This window comes from Neolamprologus brichardi, chromosome 23 (assembly GCF_056152115.1).
Source record: "Neolamprologus brichardi isolate AB-2024 chromosome 23, ASM5615211v1, whole genome shotgun sequence".
NCBI lineage: Eukaryota > Metazoa > Chordata > Actinopteri > Cichliformes > Cichlidae > Neolamprologus > Neolamprologus brichardi.
This window is the reverse complement of record NC_142125.1, coordinates 15,945,529-15,967,792: the sequence shown is the minus strand read 5'-3', so window position 1 is coordinate 15,967,792 and position 22,264 is coordinate 15,945,529. Positions and strand designations below refer to the sequence as shown.

General features: G+C 36.8%; 1 protein-coding gene across 1 annotated transcript in view; it reads left to right on the top strand.

Annotated features, from left to right (window-relative positions):
• Positions 1-12,682: 12,682 nt before the first annotated feature.
• The window catches only part of naaladl2 (N-acetylated alpha-linked acidic dipeptidase like 2), a 281,530-nt gene continuing 271,948 nt past the window's right edge, over positions 12,683-22,264 (top strand). Inside the window, exons 1-3 of the mRNA XM_006801991.2 lie at positions 12,683-12,851; positions 14,459-14,636; positions 16,793-16,954. Of these exons, the coding sequence (XP_006802054.1) occupies positions 12,683-12,851; positions 14,459-14,636; positions 16,793-16,954 (509 nt within the window). The remainder of the gene's footprint in view (positions 12,852-14,458; positions 14,637-16,792; positions 16,955-22,264) is intronic.

Here is a 22,264-nt window from a genome sequence, read left to right as displayed (position 1 = left end):
TGCAGACGTCAATAATGCAGCGCAATGGAATAATCTCCCAATCTTCGCGAAAGTTTTAAACTGCGTCCGGAACCCAGTTAAGGTACAAAAAAATCAATTCAACAAAAATAGTGATGCAGTTCAGTCTTTTTTCACTCAGCCGAGCCTTCTCTGTTGCTGTGTGCAGCAGCCTGTGTCAGTCACCTCTTTCACACGTCACTCACTCAGCCGGTCATGCACTGCGGTCTCATAAGGAAACTCTGCTTTTTGATGTAAAGTTTTTCCTTGTTCCCAAATACAAATATTAATAATAAGTATAATATAATAAGTATTTGTTCGAAATAGCCCTCTGGCTATTAGATTTACAAAAGTTTTAATAGCTTCACTCTAACCCTTAGGGATTTTGCGTATTCATAGTTTTTAATTAGGGCTTCTGTTTTTATGTATCCCAAAATTTAGGTTTCTGCTGCTCATATAGTCTCATATAACACTGAAAGCAAGATCACGTATAGGAGCAATATATCCTTGTCGCTGTTTGTTGTCCAAGTATTTGTTTGAAAAAAGTATTCGTAAAAAACACGTTATTTGTGCCTTTCCGAATACCGTGGAGCCGAACTCTGGCACATTATGATTTAGGGAGGCATAAAGTGTCCTAAAACCAAAACTATATTGTGTTATCTTTGTTTGACTACCATCTAATTCTTTTTTTTTTTTAACATCAAAGCCATTTTTTTCTGTAAACTTTAAATTGAATTTTCTGATTCATTGCTGACCTCTAGCAACATGCCCACACTGACATAGACCTGTGTGTTATTTTGCCAGAGGGCTATTGTCAGTCTCAAAGTACTTTAAGTGCTGTCTGAAAGGCTCACCTCAAAAAACATCCCTTTACTACCATAGCTTGTCTTCTATATCAGGCCACGCAAAGCAGACACTCAGCTGTGGTTCTTGGATCTAGCATGCAATGATTCTATTCACCACATTATCAAACATCAGAACTCACACACTGTCGATATTTTACACCTTTACAACAAGTTTAAATATTTATATAACTAAAGAAGCTCCAAATGATACTTGGATGGCAGGTTGCCTACTTTGAGTTCTTTTTTCATCAATAGTTTAGTCTAGATATGAAAGAACAAAGTAAATTTAAATTGTGATTGTTCCTGATTCCTATTTACCTGTATCTGTGAGCTGGACTTGAAAATAGTGCACTTATAACATTTTCTTTTCTTCTTTAATAATTCCCACATTTTAAAGATACAGATAAATTTATTTTTATTTCACTCCTAGCTATAAAGGCTTATTTTTACTTTCTTTACTGCTGACTGAAGTCCAGAGAGGATGAGAACTCTCAGCAACAGCTAACTGATAGGCTTGATGTGTAATTAATGGTCTGACACGGGCTAATGAAGCTAATGACGCTAACTGCGCTAGCATATGGGAACCCCATGGGGATCCACACTTGGCACTCTAATTTAGATAAATGACGCCCCAGGTTATGCTGGGCTATTTGCATTTCATTTGGTGGAGGCCATAGAAAAAGAGGGGACTAAACAGGGGATGGATGAGAGAGATCACAGAAAAGGTGTTAAGGGTTGGAAAAATGGGGACATGGAGGTGTTTATTCCAGTGAAGGTGCATGTATGTGTATGCTCTTGCCATATAAAGGGACTGAAAGCTGAGTGGGCTAATGGCAGAAACAGTTTTTGCAGTGTGTGTGAGAGAGAAATAGAGAGAGAGGGCAAAAGAGCACACCACTTAGCCACAACAGTGTCTAATATTCTGAATGACTGCGTCATGCAACCAAAACGTCTGTGACACATTTGGGTGTGAACGCTATACTTTTAGAACTTCAGATTAGGGTCGTGAGGCCGGACCTGAAGATATAAGATGTAGTCTAGCGCAACATCTTTGTTCTCAAGTTAGTCCTTAACTATTTGATGATGGGGAGGTCCAAATTGTGCAGCTGGGAAAGATTGGTGCCATTCATGACAAATTTCACACAAGTGGTAGTTATCAAAGTCACAAAAACATAAACGCCTAAAACCAAGATTAGCCAGCAGATGACTGCATTGCAAAGTGTTATCAAAATTTTACTTTATGTCACGGGAGTGGAACGGACTCAGGCGCAGACGGAGGTAGCACGGTTCAACGACACTTTATTAATCACACTGGTGCGCTATATACACGTGAAGGGGTGGGGGAAAACACCAGGGTCCCGGGGATCACCAGGCTGGCGAGACACACTTCTTCACACTCGCTCTGCTCCTCGTCCAAACAGTCTCCACACAAGCAGCTCACTCTCACTCATGGAGTCCAGGGGTCACAGAAGGGCTGATCCAGGTAACCTATTTACACAGACGAGGGTAAGTCGAAGGCAAACACGGGAACAGTAGAACTGCAAGAAGCCAGGCAATACTAACGAGAGTTACTCAATATTCCAGCGACGAATAGCTCAGAGCCCCAGCCTTAAGAGCCAGAGAACTGCAATCGCTTGAGATCAGCTGCAGGTGCGTGGCCAAGGGCAGGAGCCCAATCAGAGCTCTGCCCAGGCAGACAGGTAGGAGAGAGAGAGCGAGAGAAAAAACACAACACTTGTGGCCACACTGGGCTGGCCGGGGAGGCACAGGGACCATGACACTTTATTTGCTCAACAGATAGAAAGTCTCAAGAATATCGTCGGGATTATATTTTTGGATTGGATCATTGTAGTATATGAGACATCAAGTGTCAAATCTATGTTGAAACCAAGACATACAATACTTCTTCAAAGAGCTTAATTAGATTTACAAAAGTTTTAATAGCTTCACTCTAACTAGTCCCTTAGGGATTTTGCATATTCACAATCAGTAATTCATGAAGACACTTCAGATGACTGTCACCAGTTTTACATTTTTAAGACAAAGATGGACTAAAATGTGTCCTATTTAAATGCTGCCCATGTTTTCTCTTGCTGAGCAGGGATCCAGTGATGAGCACCTGAAAATACAGCAGGGACTGTAGAATTCTCATTATGTGAATGTGCTGCTGAAATAAGTGCATTAGGTAAGTTGAGTTCAAAAGTCTGTAAATAACAATTCAGAGTAGAAAAGGAGTGAAAAGTAAAAAAAAATTAATTAAGGCCTCTATGTTTTTATGTACCACAAAATATAGGTTTCTGCTGCTCATATAGTCTCATATAACACTGAAAGCAAGATCAAGTATATGAGCAATAGATCCTTGTCACTGTTTGTTGTCCAATGTCAGTCACTGAACCCCTTTTGGTCCCTTTACAACTCATCTGGTGTTCTGTTCTGGTGTTTACAGGCAGTTGATTTCATTTCACTCCTGTAGTGCTCCCCACAGCGATCACAAGTGCCAGATGTTTGTTACATTTAGAACTCTGGAACTGGTAGTGTCTGTGCTCGTCTTTGTATTAGCTTAAAAGAATTAAAGAAGAATCAAGAATTAGTCAGTAGCAGTAAGGGCTGCTCTCTGAGACTCAGTTGAATCCGCCATAGTATAAACTGCTAGGTCCATAAATATTTGAACAACAACACAGTTTTTGCAGTTTTGGACAGCAAAGATATGACTGAATTGGATACCTTTAGCTTTTAACTTTAATTCAAGGGTTTAACAAACAGTGCAAAGTGTTACAGTTACACATTTGCACTGTCAGTTAGTTTTGTAGCATTTGGATGAATCTCAGCATAGAGTGTAGTCCTGCATACTTCAGTTTATATCTATTTTCAAGTTAATATATATTTATATTCAGTTTATACTATTGATTTGACTTCTTTTATCAGCAGTCAAATCAATAAACACAAGTGACACAGTTCCAATGGCAGCTATATGTTCCCATGCCATAATATGATTGTTGAGGTTTCTTTCTAATATTGGAAAGTCCTTTACTGTACAATATAAAGCACCTTGATGTGACTTCCATAACTAGGAATGCGCTTTAGATGTTTTGATAAAGTCTCATCTTGACTGTTATTGTGTGCAACCAGTGGTTTGCACCTTGTTGTAAACCTTTAATTACAGTCATGTGAAATGCAGTACATTTTAAACCAATTAAGATAAAGTTGAATGTTTTTTCCTTCAGTCAGATTTTTTTTTCATATTTAAAATAAATAAATAAATAAATGTGTAAATGTCAAAATACTTACTTCCTATCTGTATGTGACTCTAACCTCAGTGTAACGTGGAGTCTAGATCAATTTACATAATAATCTTTATTCTGATCTTAAGTATAATTTATTTAAAATATCATTTGGTTTCAGAATTTTCAATCGCATTCTCGACAAGCTTAGTGTTCTATTGCTGTTCCACTCATTACCTAACTGTAATTTGGACAAGGGCTTTACACTAGTCTGTTTTTCGATAGTCTTCTTTCCCACTTTCTATCAAAATACTAGCAATTTAACCTCACATAAACACATTTCAATGCTGACAAATTTTAGATATTCATAGAATAATATTTATCATTTGCTTCTTTTTTGTTGTTAAATTAAGTCTTTACATTTGTGATCATCACAAAAAACATAGCGATGGACTGCTGATATCTGAAATGTAAAATGTTATTCAGTGTTTGCCTGCGATACTTTTCCATTAAATATCTGACTCTTCTGTTTTCCAAAATCCACCCACCACGGAACAAGAAAACTTGACCTTCAGCTGTAATGGGCTACATAACCTGTTGACTTGTGGGTAATGCAGTTTTTAATGGACTGGCTTGAACTTTTAGAGTCAGGAATATAGCAAGCATAACAACATCCAAGAGAACCAAGAGAGAAAACAAGAAAGAAAACTGGTATTGAGAGGAAGAAATACAAAAACACCCTACCAGATAAGAATGTTTGGCTGTTATTGTTTTCCGTGTCTAACATCGTGAGACATGGCCTGTGGTATTCAGGAGATTTAATGCGGAGGAGAGAGTGAGGGATCCATGAAGCCTCTGCTCTCCTCCAACACCCCAGGGGAAGCCATCTTTAATTCATGAACACTATAAAAATAAAGGTTTTTCTCTGATGGCCCTGCAGCCTGTAACAAACTCTCACAGCTACATGGCACCGTGCAGATGTTAATGCTGTGGTTATGGATGGATACCGGCATGCGAGACCCAGGATATATTTTATGCAGAAATGAAGTCTACCTTTGGCTGTGCTGCTAAATGGATTCCAATATGCTTCATGTTGATTTTTTTTACTCTGCAGAGATAAGACAGACACATGAAGGCTAGACTTTGTGTGGTACCAAGCTAGCATAGCTGGCTAAAATAAAAGAAGCAGTTACACTTCTTAATCTTAGAAAGAGCCTATCGAATATAAACCAAGTTTCAAGACTTTCTTAACAAGCCCATATTCCAATTTATATGTAGCACATCAGTTTTGGCGTTGGATCCTCTCATAGCTGTGAATCTGAAAGTCTTTTAACAGTAGCAAAACATCTTACTAATTGTGTAATTAACTATTTCTGTTACTATCTATAATGGTGTACTGTCATTTCATTCCTTAAGGTATTTTCCAGTTTGAATGTTACAGAATCTCCCCAACACTTGCCACAACTTGGGGGCAAATGGAGATAGAAGCTGGTACTAACTTCTGAATTTATAAGTCTCTGCAAATTAAAAGAAAAGGTGTATAGTTATCTACTGGAAAATAATATGGTATAATACAGTCTAGCACATATGGTACCAAAACATAAGACAGTCCATGATATAAAAAACCCTACAGTAAACCTGGTGTGACCTGGGCCTCCCCATAATGACAGCTCACCAAATAGAGATGTTTATATGCCTTGTTCCAGTAGTCTATTCATTAATACATCCTGGTTGCTTAGTGCCAATGCTGGGTGTTGCCTGAGTCAGTATGGCTTTAGATATGTATCTCATACTCATGTTCCAAGTTGAGCTTGGGTAGCATGAAGGGCCAGTCAAAAGTGGTCACAGTAGTAATAGGACCATTAGGAGTTGTAACCTCAAAAATTGGAAGAGTTGCTCCAACAGATTTGAGGTGTAACATCAAAGGTCTCTGTCCAAGGTACAGCTAAGCTACTCTCGTGTGTGTGTGTGTGTGTAGGAAAACACTGAAAACACAGCAAGACTGACTGCAGCATAGCAATATACTCCTGTTTTGTATGCTTTAAGCTCTGTAAGTCTACTCGGATGGCATAGATATGTCAGAAAAAATTATTTACACATTTGATTTAGTTATGTGTAAATTACTTTATATCAACTGGACAGGCAATTTTTAAAATACCATTTTTCATGTCTTCTCAAACTGTTCTCTCCCTTCACTGTCATTGTTGTCTATCTTAATGTCGTGCCTATTTTTGACTCAAAATGTTTAAAGCATTGAGGTAAATAAAAATGCAAATATATTTAAATACATTTGTGGGTATGCTTAAAAAGTCACCATTGCCAAACAGTGTTGCCCTGAGAAGGCAGAAAAAACACAATTCTAAATAGACAAAATGAAGAAAACTTAAAAGGGACAGTCTCTACACAGACCTTGCACGCACACACAGACAAATGCACACACATTGTTTTATTTATAGTTTATGTCATATCATTTTAATACATTTTTAAGGCAAATAATCTTCCCTTCATCTTACACCATGTCCTCCTGTGACAAGTATCAAAAAAGTGTTTTCTTCTTCTCTGCTTGACCATTTTTGTTTTGTTTTAATCATTTCTAAAAGCATTAACTAGACATTTGGCTTAAGAAAATTTCTGTTGCCTAAGGCCAATGCTCTGCAGAAGAGGGTTAATGTTGAATATTGCATTCATTTCTTATTATACTGATGCACTTTGTAGAATTCATGGTCAGATTAAATTATATTAACAGTATTCTCTCCCTTAACCTTGAGTCACATAAGTGTGAAAAATTATATCAGCAGTATTATCTGGAGTTTGTAAGGATGTTGCTGTATTTTGCTTTGCAAGCTGTGACATGAGTTTTAACCTTAAAGCTGTACGAAATCCACAATGATATGGATAAATAATAGATGACCCATTAGAATGGGGATATGTTGCAAATTGAGAATATAACTGAATACAACCCTTGTTAGAAGTTTAGAGTGTAACAGGTTTACATTGGGACATTAAAGGCTCTTTTCACTTATGCTTCCAAAGTTAAGAAAAATGCATGGCATGAAGTAAAATGCCATCGTACCACAAAAAAAAAAAAAGATTGTTATTTTTTTTCTAAATACTGACAGTCCCATATATCTGTTAGCAAATAAGCCTGCATTTGAGCACTCCCACTCATGCAAGGACCTCATTTGCTACCAACCACCACATAATGTGAACAGAGTCTTAATGGAGATGCTTGATTATTCCATTACACTGCTGTTTGCTCTTCTTATTTGTCCCCAGTGGTCTTACCCTTTCTTGCATTAACCTAGAATACTACTGGGACACGCATCAGGGTGGAAATTATTTTATAATTTGTGTGTATTGTACAGTATTCGTGGATGTGAAAGTATACAGTGAATGGCAACTTTGAGGTTTTTTTAATGCATGAGTTATGGGGAAAAAAATGAATAATTTGTGGTCTGTGCTTCTCTGTGGCAGGGAGAAGGAAATCCATGATTGACAGCATACTTCCTGCTCTGTAAGTACGGCAGCTGACAAGGTTGTGTCAATTGAAATGATTGGTGAGGAGAAGTGTTTGGGAAAATATTCTTTCTTTCTCTCTCACTCTTTGTCTCTGCCCTGATCACACTAAGTGTATTCAGCTGTGTCTAGAGCAAACTGGCGATGCAGTAATTTATGAATGAGAGGCGAATAGTAGTGAAAGGTAGCAGATACAGCAGATGGCCTGTCAATCTGCTTAGAGCTGAAAGACAAAAGATGAATGACAACTTTGTTCCTCAAGCCTGCATTTGTCCTGCTATATAAATAGTAATCTTACACAAATATCTGTGCAAGGATTTCATATCAGAAGAACAATTTGATGAGGGTCTTTGTCCCAGCGTACCAGTGCTATTGTTCTACACCTCTTCAAAGCAACAGATCTGTCTGATTATGGAGCGCTCTCTCTGAAAGTCAAAGAGTAGCTTTTGCATCAGGCGTTTCATTTGCTATGCAAAATTTGTTCTTGGTTTGACTCTGAAATTGATTGCTATTAAAAAGCCTACTTTGAATTGTAATTGCACATAATAGAGCCATTTAAGACTCATTCAACATACTACGTAATTGTTTTGGGCAGTTTTCTCCCTCACTATGGCTGCTCAACATGTTTTTTTATGTCTTAGTATATTTGCCTAAATATGTTGCTATAAAATCGATCTACTAAGACATCTACTACTTCTACTTCACCAATGTAAATTTTATAATATAAACAACACACAATTGAAACTAGCAGTGAAACTAGCACTAGTGAAAATTTTAAATAAATTCCTAAAATATGAAAAGACAAACAATAAAATGAGGGGCTAGATATTATACACAACACTGTAACCAAGGAACTTGTTAATGATAGTCACAGCAGCTTTTAAAGTAAGTTAGCCTAGTTTTAAGCAGAACAATAAACCTTGTCTACAGCTAGTAATGTACAGCTAAACATTGCAAACTTGCATCAAATTCACCAGAAGTGATATATCCAGCAAAACGTTCAGAGATTTATTTTAGCACTATTCCATTGAATAGAACTGAGTTTGAGAAGTTTTTCCATTTAAATGCTGATGTGTCATAGCTATTGCACTCAAGTCATTGCTCAGCAAAAAGCATAGCTTATGATCCTTCCTAAGTTACATTTTCTTAATGTCAATCTCTAATTGGATTTTTTTTTCTCCAATTTAACTGCAGATCATCCCTGAAATTATTGTTGGTTTCTAAAACTACAATTTAATGTAAAGGTCTGATATAATGACGATTATAAATAAATGATAAATGTATGAAGTTAGTGTCAGTAGTTGAATGCTGCACTTTTCCTGTCGGCTTTGAATTTTATATGAACTTTTTACTGCACAAATGCTTTTAATTTGTCAGAGAAATGTAGCTGCTATGTCTACATCCTCTGAAATGTTGTGTCTGTCACCTCAACTAAGATCAAGTCAGAAAAGGCATACAGATGGCAATACACTGGCACTGTCAAATGTTGTTACACTTTGAAATGAAGCCGTGAGCTCAAAGAGCAACATTTTGTTTTACTTCTGAAAGCATAACGAGCCTTAAAAATTCTGTGACGTGTTCAGGCAAACCCACGGGCAAAAGTTGTCCCCTCGCTACATCATTTATTGAAAAAGTGAAAAAGTGTGGTGATGTTTTGGTTACAGCTGGGAGACGGCATCTAACTCGAACTGACAAAGAGTGGAGTGGGTGTTGGATGAAGAGCAATAATTATCTTGATTTAGACTTAAAGTGAGATTTTTGTGGATTGCTACTCTGGTGTGACACCAACAGTTTGCTGATTGTGTACTTAAAACTCCACCGGAATAATGGTGATTAATGTAATCATGTTTTATTCAACTGCTTTTGATTAATTTTGATAATTGGAAATTAAATTAGAATGCCAGTTTAATTCAAGGGTTACTATAGATTAACAGGCATATTGTGTATTTAAGGAATTATTGGTATTACAGTTTGTCAGGATTTCTCATTTTAACTTTCAGGAACTTTAAAGACAGCAGTGGTTCGCATTGCACATTTCTAAGAATAAAATTAACAGAAAAAAAACAATGTGTCTTTGTGTGGATTGGAGAAATCAAGAAGCCTTCAGTAAATCAAAAAAATAATTTTAAGAAAAATACTGGGAGGAGCGAACCAAATTTCCAAATTAATGCTAAATTAAGTGACACCATGTTTAATACAATTTTGGATTAAGATGTGCAGGAAAAGTTGAAAATCACTCAATAATTGACATGAACAGCAACAATCAATCAACATCAATTTGTGTGTGTGTGTGTATATATATATATATGTGTGTGTGTATATATATATATATATATATATATATATATATATATATATATATATATACTTTTTTTATTAAAAAATCTGTGGATGTCACATGAAAAATCGATACGAAAAATGCAACAAGTTAAATTACATGTACAAAAAAGAGATAAAAAAGAGTGGGAATCTTATAACTCCTGCAGTGATAGGTATCAAGTGAAAGCCACTGCAGTGTGTGTGAGGGTCAGCAGTTAAATGAACTTTTGTTCCATTTTACTGAGAGGAGCCTTCATCTGCATCGAGCTAGAAGTAATGAAAGTGTGGTAGAGCATTGAAGATTGATGCCAAGGAACTCCCAGACCTCTTTCCTCTGCTTTTTACTCTCTCTTATTCATCTATAAACACTCTGTTCTTTCCTTGCTTCCTGTTTTCAACTATGTTTCTTTGTATCTCTGCCACTGCTTTTGTACCATTTTCACTGTATCCGTCTTCTCTCTTCTCTAAAACTCTTCATGTAATTGTCACACTCACACGTCTCCTCTCTATCTAAATCCCGCTTCGTAATCAGTAAAACAGAAACCAATGCAGTGTCTAAACAGGGACAATTCAGATCTGTAATCGATTCACAGCTCCTCTGAGCTAGAAACGATAAAATCACAGTCATTAGTATAACCAACAATTATAGTTCTTTTGTTATTTTGGTATTTAGGGTAAGTGCAATAATTGCCTCCGCTAATAAAAAGAAACAATCACAAACAAAGAAAGGAAAAAAAAACACAAAATATACTATGTTCTTTATATGTTTGTTGATTTACTTGTAGTTATTATTGGCATTGTTAATACTGACTGTTATACTATATATATGTAGTCATATGTCTGGTGACGATAAACATAGCAGTCAATCACAGAGGCTTATCTTGTATATATCTGTATATTGCATTGTAAAACTTGAAAAATAAATACAAACGATTTTATTTGTTGAGATGTTTGTTAAGATGAAGTCAAACATCATCTGGATTTATCTCTGTGAGTAGCATCTTGCATCCTTAGCATGGCTTTAACTCACACCGGGCACATTTCTGATGTTTGATTTATGATTTTTTCCTTTTTTTTTCCCGACTCCGACTTCATGCCCCTTTTTATTTATTCTCTTCAGCTTGATAAAATTGTGTACAGAAAGAGGTCCAGCATTACTGTTTAGCAACGCTGAGTGGGGAAGCCCTTCTGGGACACATCCACACCCAATGTTTGTCTGGAGCAACTCTTGAAAGGGGGTTAAAGTAACCACAATTGTAAGCCCATTCAATTGCTAATAATAATTTTCAAATTTAATGGCCTAGTGTAAGGAATACTTAAGGACAAGTAACATTACAGTATAAAAAGGCTTAAGATAAGTACAATTACACAAAGAATGACTGTAGTAATGAGAAGACTTGTAACTTATTCGTAACCAATTTACTTGCTACTTCAAACCTGCATCACTGACTTTGATGTCAACATGATTTTCTTTTTGTGTCCTTTCGTCTTTCGTTTTTCTTTGAACCAGTTAGCATTGAATAAACTGCCAAGTATGAACTGGTCAATGTACACAGAATAAGGGCCAGTAAGTTTAACAGCCAGTCTGATGCTGTTCTTTATTTCTCTCTCTCTCTCTCTCTCTCTCTCTCTCTCTCTCTCTCTCTTATTTTTTTTTTTTTTATCCTACCACAAGCGGTTATTGATTGGGCAGTTCATTTGCCCATTCATGGTGGACTTTGATGGAATAGCTTATAAAAAGCACTGTTAAACTTGATGACATGCTGAGACACTAGCTGGGAGATTTTATAAACCTGATCTTCACTCAGATAACACAGACACATACACAAACAGACACGCAGTCAATGCATGGACGTGATACCAGCCACACTGAGATTTAATGATGCTGTTAAGGAGCTGTATTGAACCCAGAGTTGGGTTTACTGGCCAAAACACAACCAACACGTATACTATCCTACAGTCTCGACAAATTCTGCATGCACAAACACAAACTTGCACACACACACACACCCACACTTACATTTACTTAGATCCACTACTTAACTTGCCTTAACAGCTTGTAACTGGTCTTCTCTCTGTCATTTTAATGTGTATAAATGAATCGCAGCCCCCTGTGGTGCTTTTACTCTTCATAATTGTGTGCTGAGAGGCTCTGGTCAGTCACTTAACCCAAGCAGCTTTTAACCACATTTACCAAATTTTATTCTTTGTCCCACACGAATGTAGCATCCATTACCTTAAGTCAAATGAGGCAGTTTTAATCCGACCCAGTTGGTGGACTTTCATTGCACACTGCCTGGCTTACTTCCAAATAAGTCTCAGTTGACACTGCGTATGTCAACATATGCAATATGCTATCATTGTCTAAAATGGACTGCTCTAAGGATCTGCTTACTTTGTTGGTCATTAAAAGTTGTTGCAACCATTATATATGTTTTTCCCTTTTTATTTTTACTTTCAGATAACGAGAGGAGATGATGCTTTTAAGGAAGGGTGATCTATTATGCTCTATTTCAGCTGAAGCAAGTGATTTATAGCTCACATTCATAGTGGTATTAAATATAAGAAAAGGCAAAAGAATGAAAGTCCTGTGATCTCAATAACAAATAACATGGAAACATTTGCACCCAGGGTTGTACGAGGATTTTAATGTTTCCTTCATGAAACAATTGTATTTTTTTAATAGCATCAGAAACATTTCTTATTCATTCGAAACGTGTTATTATAGAATATAAAATCAGTTTCAATTATTTGCATGTGTGTTTCAGGTAAGATAATAAGATAATGGCATATAGGAAGGTGTGTGATGCCCAGGGTGGTCCGCTGGTCGGTGAGGTTCTGCACTGCTCTGGAGGTCTAGACCTTGACTGGGATCTGGACAAGGAAGAGCTGCAGGAACCGGGGCCAAGCATGGACCGCATGCAGATGCAACATATAGACTGCCAGAGATCAGGTGAGGTTTGATTTCATTTCATTTGCAATTCCCTATAACACTTTCTGCTTGATAAGATATCTGCTAATGGTTTTAAAACCTTTTAAGTACCCTAAAGCAAAACTTGAGTTTCTAAGCTTTGAATGTCTCTGTTTAAGTTGTGCCTGAAGTTCAGTATAAGCAAACGCTCTCTATCCTATGCCTTCTGAAGCAAGTAGGCTAATCAGTTTAACAACTGAAAACCAAATATTGATTATTTTGTCTGTTTTCTCCTAATTACAGCAAAAGGTACATGTTAGAAAGTTATGACCCAATACAATCTGCCTGTGGTTAAAAAGACTGAGTTTCAAATTCTTTTCAGTATGATTGGCTTTATTATTGCCTGAGGTTAATTCCATGATGATGTGCTAATATGCTCACAATGGTTATTTATTTGACATTAGTTCAGCATGTTAGCATTTACCTCCCTAAACTGAGTTTGATGCAATGTTATGGTTTTGGCAGAGAAAACAAACTAACTAACTAACAAAAGTATTGAACCCTTTTAATCTCATGACTGATTGATTAATTGATACTTTTATTTTGAACATACATAAAATAGTCATTCATAACTATATTCTAGAGTACACACATACAATACACTCATAAAACACTTTTACAATCCAAAAAGAGCTACATTTTTACATTGGCCTATAAACCCTGTGATTAAGACCCCACTAAATATATGTGCCTTGTAAAAATGATCTCTTTATATTTGTTTTTTAAACTGAGTTGTGTTTGAAATTATATCCATGTAACGAATACTCTAAGGAGCTTGGAAAGAAAAGCGGCTGGATTTGCTTGAAGACGTTTCCCCTCTCATCTGAGAAGCTTCTTCAGTTCTAAGGTCAAATGGTGGAGAGTGCCAGATTTAAGCCCTGTGGGAGTATGCCCCCATGAGGTACAATGGACCACCTAGTGATCCTCTACCTAATCACATGAGCCAAGGTGTGAAAACGGGTGTAGGTCACAATCAGCCAAAGTTCCGGGTGAGCTCACTGTGAAACCTGGCCCCACCCTATCATGTGATTTCCTGAGGTCAGATGGATGTGAGTGGACGTTAAGGCATCTGGTAAGGGATCTCAGAACTGGATTATAGATGGCAGACAGTTGGTGTCGTAAACCACCGCCTCTGTTCAAAGATGGTCATTCACAGTGGACATAGATGTCTTCTTTCACTCCTCTTTCAAACCATCTGTCTTCTCTGTCCAAAATGTGAATATTGGCATCCTCGAAAGAGTGACTTTTGTCCTTTAGATGCGGATGGACAGCCAAGTCTTGTCCTGTGGAGATGGCTCTTCTATGTTGTGCCATGCGTTTATGAAGTGTAACAAATACCTTCATGAATACTTTCAGCTTGGGTTACTCTCTCCTTGATCAACATAAATGAAGACAAGGCTTCATTAGAATACAATTATACTAGAGGGACACATTTTCTATATTCGTGCTGTTTATTGTTTTTAATCTTATGAAGTTATGTAGCGTTGTACTTTTTTTTAACTTCATCTTTACAATTGTTCCACACATGAACTCCTGTGACAGTAATGCTGTAATGTTGACTTTAATTGTGTTCAATGCTATAATTTCAGGGTGTTCAGACCCTGGTCCTGACCCTGACCCTGAACTGATGGAACCCATCCAGCCCTCTGTATCAGTTTCACCACATGGACGATTTGAACGACTTCAAGAAGATCCCAACTACATCTCCCACTTCACCAGGGCTCCTGGACATAAAGGACAAAGACGGCTGCACTGTTTCCTAGTCAAGTAATTCAAGAAGCACTGTACCTGCCCATACTCACCTTTGTAGAATTTTTTTCACTTTAGAATTTAGATCATATTGACAGTTTATGCATTACAATGATGTAGCAGATGATAATGGATAAGATATAGTAGTTTAAATATGGGAACAAATAAGACTGGAAAATAGAACCATGAAACTATAAAATAAATATGGTGTAATTTCAAAATGGATGCCATTGCGTTTCTTGGTTATTACAACGTACTGTTGCTCTATATCCTGCCTTTGACAAAAGTTTGCAATAGCATTGTTATAATAAAAATAAATAAGCAAGGAAAGAGTAGCAATGCAGTTTTGGAGTGAGTTGAATTTTAACCCATGCAGTTAAAATATTATCGTTTAAACTTTGTGGACAAAGAATTCAGGCATTCAGGGCCTTCATTTGCTAGAAGGTAATGAAAACACTGGTGCAGAAAACATTTTTTTTCCTCTTGTCTAACTTATGAGATCAACCTTTGCATTACTCCATAAAAAAACACCGTCCATTTCCCTAACCCTTAAAAAAGTGTCAACCACTTCTTAGTTTCCTTGTGCCTTCAAACAAACTGAAATCAGCTGCAAAAACAATTGAAGAGCCTTTGGAACGCAAATAACAGCATAATTGGAACCATAATGTAATTACTGATTTTAGTAGAGTAATGCACTGTTACATTACTGCGTTACTGATAAATGTAATGCCATTACATTATTCTTATTGCATCTTTGGTATCCGTTACACCCAACACTGATGACATTTATCTGTTTTTATTATATGACTCTTGCCATTCGTGTCTATACCAATGAATATTTGTTCCCTGCATATAAAGTGAATTGAAAGTGGAACTAAAAAAGTCCTTGCCCTTTGTCCTCTCACTGCTGATGCCAAACATCATCTAATCTGAATGTTTCACTGAATTTACTTCTTCCTCTCGCTCCTTCTTCCATGTCTAATTATTACATACTGTATCTATATTACCCTACTCAGTGCCATTAATGTACTATACGAGAAAGTTTGGGAATGGTCCCTGTGTTCTTAGACGTCCTGTAATTGACAGCACCTGCTAGAATGCCTTTTGAATATTAAACTTTACATTATGTGGAAGCATTGTTTTACCTTTAAGACTCTTAACTTAGTTAGATGACTCTATTGATCTGTATTTCCTCAAGACAACAGTAAGTTTATGAGGAGTACTTATGACCAGAGTGTTCAGCTGTTACTTTAATTTTTTTGTTATAATGTTTCGTAATAAATGTTTGGTGGTTTTGAAATAAACAAGCTGCCAAATAAGACTGAATTGGATGTACAAATAAACCATTGTTTCAACTCATTTAGGGACTTACAGGGGGGTGTGAGCAATGCACTTTTCTCCAAATTGTGTTTCCAACTTCTTCATCTAATCTTCGATGTCAGAAGCACATATTACCATACGCATATATCCAAATGTGTTTTTTAAATCAAGAAGAGAATAAGTCTTAGAAAGTGTACTACAACGAGAATTTCAGCAATATAGTTAATATGATTAAAAGCAAGTCTGCGTTATAGAGGACTGACTTGGGTTGCAGGACTGATCGAGTCCGGCATATGCAAAATACAGGCTGTTTAATGTTGTTAAATAGTCAGCACTGATTTTTAAAATTTGTTTATTAATGAACAAAAAATTATTCTCAGCGCTTAAAAAAATAATCAAGCAAAAAAAAAAAATCCACTTATATTGGCATGCATGTAGGTGTAGATCTCAATTTAGTGTATGGATATTCTACAGCAGTTCTTTACCTAGGTCTTAGATAGAAGACTTCTTAAGAAGGGTAAACTAATTATCTGGATAATAAATAATATATGAAGCCAAAACCAAATATGCATCAGATAGGCTGTAAACATCAGATAACACCTTAAGCAGCTGCAAGCTTTGGTTGTCTTTAGAAATTAAGGTATTTACATTTTGTAAATATAACAGATTTTTTTCAGTATGACTCAGGGATAAGCCAAGATCAAAAAGATATATACATTCCTAGCGAAAGCCAGATGATACTGATTATTTCATTATACAAATATATCTAACACATCTTAGTAGCATCTTTGATTGCTTATATAATAGAATAACTTTAACATTAATATGTGATTGCTCCCTTCTCTTCTTTGTAGATACTTCCTGGCAGGGGTGGCTCTTTTTGTCCTTGGTGCCCTGATTGGTTGGTTTACTCACACATCTACTATCAAATCACCTGTTCTGCCACCCGACAGCTCCGACCTGCTGGAGGAGTTGTTAAAAGGAATTACCGCTGACAAGATAGATGCCCTTCAAAGGTAAGCCCCCAGTTTCTAAATTTACATTGCCCTTCTTGAATTAAATGCTTTTCTTTGAAACCACTCTTTCAAAAACACTATTCAGCTCAGTAAGGTTTATGTACAGACTAATTGCGTTATCAGTGGTGTTATCATAAAGGGAAAGCAATATGGCTATGATGGAGTAGGGCCGAATGATTTTTTTAAAAGAAGTAACACAGACAGAGAGGAAGTCTCTGTCTACCCATCTGAGGGCCCCTAAGTTCACTATTATTTTCACTTGTTACCTTCTAGCCAGACACTGATCTATTTATAGCCAAAGAAGAAAGAAAAGATCCAGAGATAGCAGAAAGAGAGAAAGGGGAGAAAATGAGAGATAAAAAAGTAGCAGGTAACAAATATTTTTTTCTTTTTTAAATTTATTTATTTTTCTAATACTGATACAAACCTCCATCAACCTGAACGTTGTTTTCTCCAAGCCAAAGGATCACAGGATGCCTGGGTGTATGTGTCTGTGTGAGATAACAGGCTTTGCCACTGAACTGAAACAATCATGTCACCATGGTTTGTCTCTGAGTTTTCCATGCTTTTTATAATTTATTTTCTCGCATTTATATTTCAGTGTGCCAGAAACACCCCCATCCAACCTTCCATAACCACCAAAGCTACCCACACACACACTTACACACTACATCTCTACCATCTGTGTGAATGATGAAGTTTTTCTCCATCGCAGTTATCAGTGAATTTAAATGGTTATTTGTTGCTCCTGTCAGTCCTTCACGGAAGAGTTTGTCATTTATTATAACTAAGAACATCAACACATATGACTAATGTTTTAGATAAGTGAAACATGAAATTAGAGTGGTCTGCAATAAAAAAATGGTGCTAAAATAGAATGTACATACGTCATTGTCTTTGTAGACATTATGGACACCCAGCTTTGTGAACACTCGAGAACAGGACCACACAGGATTTTCAAATTGGTAATATTAATAATAGCATCTGATAAAAAGGTAAAAAAAAGTTTGAATTTTGGCTACCATTACCTCATGGTAAGGTCAGAGGTCAAGTTTTCTGAAAACTGAATCCGATCACTAGAGAAAGAAGTCTTCTAGGACATACCCTAGCTGCATCATCTAGAAAGATGAGAGGTAGCACTAGCAGCAGCAAGTTTTTGGGGGGGTTTGTTTGTGACAAACAACCTTAAAACTTGCCCTCACATATCAAATCCTCTCAGTTTCCATTAAGGATATATTTAGGCTTTATTTAATAATGGGAAAAACAGTTTGTTGGGATGCTGTGAAAAAAATCAGAATGTAGTTTAAAACAAAAGAAAGAAGGCAGAAAGAATTATCTATATGAAATATTACATGGGTAAGGTAAAGGTGGCAAAGATAAACACAATTCATGCAAATTTTATTATTTAGTTCCAATGTACAGCACTTTGCATTAGCTGTGGTTGCTTTAAAGTGCTTTATAAATAAAGATGATGATGATTGCAATTTTAGAAACAGTGATGCATGTGTGGTAAATGAATTGATTCCTTTATAGCGCTTTTGTACTCTTCCGGAGCACTTTATACAACATTCACCCATTCACACCAGCACTTTTTCCCACCTAAGCTTAAGTGCTTTCTATCTAACATTCACACACATTCATACTCCGATTGATGCATCAGAGAGAAAGTTGAGGTTAGTATCTTGCCCAAGGATATTTGGCATGTAGACTGGAGCAGCCATGGATTGAACCACCAACCTTCTGATTAGATTATGCTCTACCTCCTGAGCTACAGATGGGGCAATTGCGGCTCAAGAGTTGGCAGTTCGACCCCCGGCTCCGACAGTCTCAGTCGTTGTGTCCTTGGGCAAGACACTTAACCCGTTGCTGCTGGTGGTCAGAGGGCCCGGTGGCGCCAGTGTCCGGCAGCCTCGCCTCTGTCAGTGTGCCCCAGGGCAGCTGTGGCTACAATGTAGCTTGCCATCACCAGTGTGTGAATGTGTGTGTGAATGGGTGGATGGCTGTATGTAGTTAAAGTGCTTTGGGGTCCATAGGGACTAAGTAAAGCGCTATACAAATACAGGCCATTTTACAAATACCCCTGTATCAATAGTATATGTATGAATAAAAGCAGACCTCAACATAGAACAACAGAAACGTTTGTAGACAAACAGCAGGTCCTTGTGCCATCATCCCTCTTTCTCTGGTTCAAATTTGCAAATACATCAGGACTTTTCCCTGGATCCAGTCCAATAGATGTGGTTAGCCACAAATACATGATAAATTATTGTAGCAAATATTCTTAATCATTTTCTCTTGTTTCTCTATAATTTTACTTCAACAATCCTTCACATTTACATTCACAACTTCAAGGCTATTATTGAAAAAGCTTCCCAGTTAAAGGTGAAATGTGATCATTACTACACTTTGAAGGGGGCAGTATGTAGTTTTATATTGCCATTCATTGAAACTGATGGCATTTAGGGTTTCTCCAGTCATCTCCGTCATCAATTACGATAATGATTTTATATTCACAATCAATTTTTATGATATAAATCTGTTATTTATGGACTCTTTACATATAGATAGATACTTTAGGTATCTATAGTTTGGTTCAGTGGATATTCCCATATTTGCTTAACCTAGAGTCTGATCATTCTTTTTTTACCATTTACTTTATAAGGCACAGAAAACTATGAATAAAAGCTATCTGACTTTGTGTTGAGTCTGGGATAGCAAAACTAAGACGGGAACAGACAAAGCAAAAGAGACACATGAAAGGACTTCTGAAGACAGAGAAAGATGTAAGAGGAAAAAGGGGAGTCTAAGGAGATGATGGCGGAAGGGGAGCGTATTTAAACAGCTTTGCTTGACTAGACAGGGGAAATATCTTCTTGTGAATTAATTACTGTTTGGTTTGCAGGATTCTCCCACATTGAGTGATTATTACATTTGCATGAATAGCTCCCATATTCAACAAATAACAATCAGTGTAGATATTGTTTGGAATTGTGACTGTCTTTGCACAAACTAATTAAGTCCCCTTTTGTTTATTATATAATATTTCCAATCTTTGGCCTTGTTTCTTAGCAAAATAGGGGCTGTCACAGTAGAAGAGAACAGACATTTTTTTTCCAAGCTTGTCACTGTAGAAAGTTTATGCAACCAATTCTTTTTTCAATTTACACTTCAAAGAGGTGTGTAAGCAAGCAGAGCTACTTTGAGAGAAAATGGATTAAGTTCAAATCCTTAGAAGATGGGCTGTCACTGCTAGTATCTTTGCCTGTCTAATACTTATCTCTCTCTCCTGCTAATTATACTCTTGTAATAAATTTCTGAGCTATATGGAAGTACATTTTTTGGTTGTTGCTTTTCTGCATACAGGTCTGCACATATCTCAAATGTGAACAACTGCCTGTGGTTTTTAAGTTTTTAGAGATTTTAGGAGTAAATCCTGACACACTTTTTTTACGACTGCAATCACTGCAGATTCCGGTTTGGTGATATGATCAGATGGCAAATCTTTATCTAGCTGATTTAGTCTTATCTAGATGATATAGATCTTGCTGTGCTAGCACCAGAACAAGCAGTAACATACATCACAAGCTATTAACCCAAAAATGAATTTAAAAAAAAAAGGCTTAAAAGTGGACTTTTAAGCTTTGTGGAAAACTGCAATTTTAGATAACTAGCTAGCAGATGATGGCTGTTAAAACAGTGAATCTGTCTCTAGTTAGCTCCATCTACTATTTTGTTTCTTTGTAAATTGCCAATCCCTTGAATAAGTGTGTAAATTATTTTTGTTGTACATTTTTATGTGATGTTTTGCATGCTAATGACCAATGCAGAAATTTGAACTTGCATAGTTCAAATGTCTTGATATCTGATATCTGATATCTGATATTGATATCCATGCTTTGTGGACAGTACCAGTTTTCTCTGCATATTTGGAAAAATAATGAAATTATCCATGTTTGTTAGCAAAATAGGGTTGTCACATATCAAATTGTGAGCAGTTCTTTCCATCTTGACTGAATGGCTCTTTGGCAGTAGAACGCATTTTATGTGTGCTAATAAAATAATCAAAAATCTAAACACACCTTATAGCCTTGTTAAAGCTACTGTACACATGTTTATTCTATTTGGTTATTGAAAAGAAGGGTTTTAGAGGATTTTGTGCAAGAAAACTAAACTACCAGAGAACTTTTCATGGAGAAAGCCGCTGAAAGTGAAATGAATATGGGTGTCCTTGATAAGATTACTCAGTAAAACGTCTGGCTTCTGGCTTTCTTAAATTATTTTCTTTTATTTTTTATGGAGTGTGAGCAGTGCTAGATACTTATCACTGATTTAGAGCTGACCACGTCCTCACTATTTGTAACTCTAATGTATCTACTATCTGTTCATGTAGTAAGTAATTGCCAATTGGACCAGCTTTTTTTTTTTTTTTTTTTTTTTTTTTTACCTCTAACCTCTTGAATGTCTCTAAACGTCATTAACTTTTTATGGGCATTTGGTCACCACATTGCTGTGAATTGCTTCCAGTGTTGACACGGCTTCACAACTTATGAGGCCGTAAATCTTTTTAGGATTTAACCAAAATCTCACAGAGCAGGCACTTCCCTTACCAAAGCCAATGCCCATTTTTGCACTTTCTTTAGAAAAACAACCCCTCATCTTCAGCTGCCTGTAATAACTGCCTCTAAATAAGAGGCAAAAGCTTGTTTGTGTGTAGCAGACATGCTTTAGATGGGTGTTTCGTGTACAGTCACGATCCTGCTGTGTTGCAGTGTGACCCATCATCTATAGGTTTTCATCCATCTTGACATCACTGCAGCTCATTTCACTGATTACTTCATTTCCTCATTAAAGTTGAGTTAATCACTGAAATCAGTTGCTTTAGTGACTGATTGCAGAGACTCTCTGATAGCACAGTAACCTTTCTATATTGATGGAATTACAATTAAGCTTTTTTACTGCGTTTCTACTCTTTATAATTATGTGTATGCGCACAAGTCCACATGAGTGAATTGATGATTGTAGGCAGAACCGAGGAGATTGTGCTACCAGAATAGAATTTTGCAGACATTGAGGACAGCTACAAGTACCTTGGAATCCTATAGGGAAATGGGAACCATAAAAAGGCCACTAAGAAAACCAGAACCACCAAATATCTGCAGAGTGAGTCAAGGCCTCAGAAGTCAGCTGATTTCCATTCAGCAGTGCCTAGGGCAATCAGCACCTGGTCATCATATACCCTGCTGGACTAATCAGTTGGCCAAAGGAGGAGGTGGATGCCACTGACATCAAGACAAGAAAGCTCCTTACCAT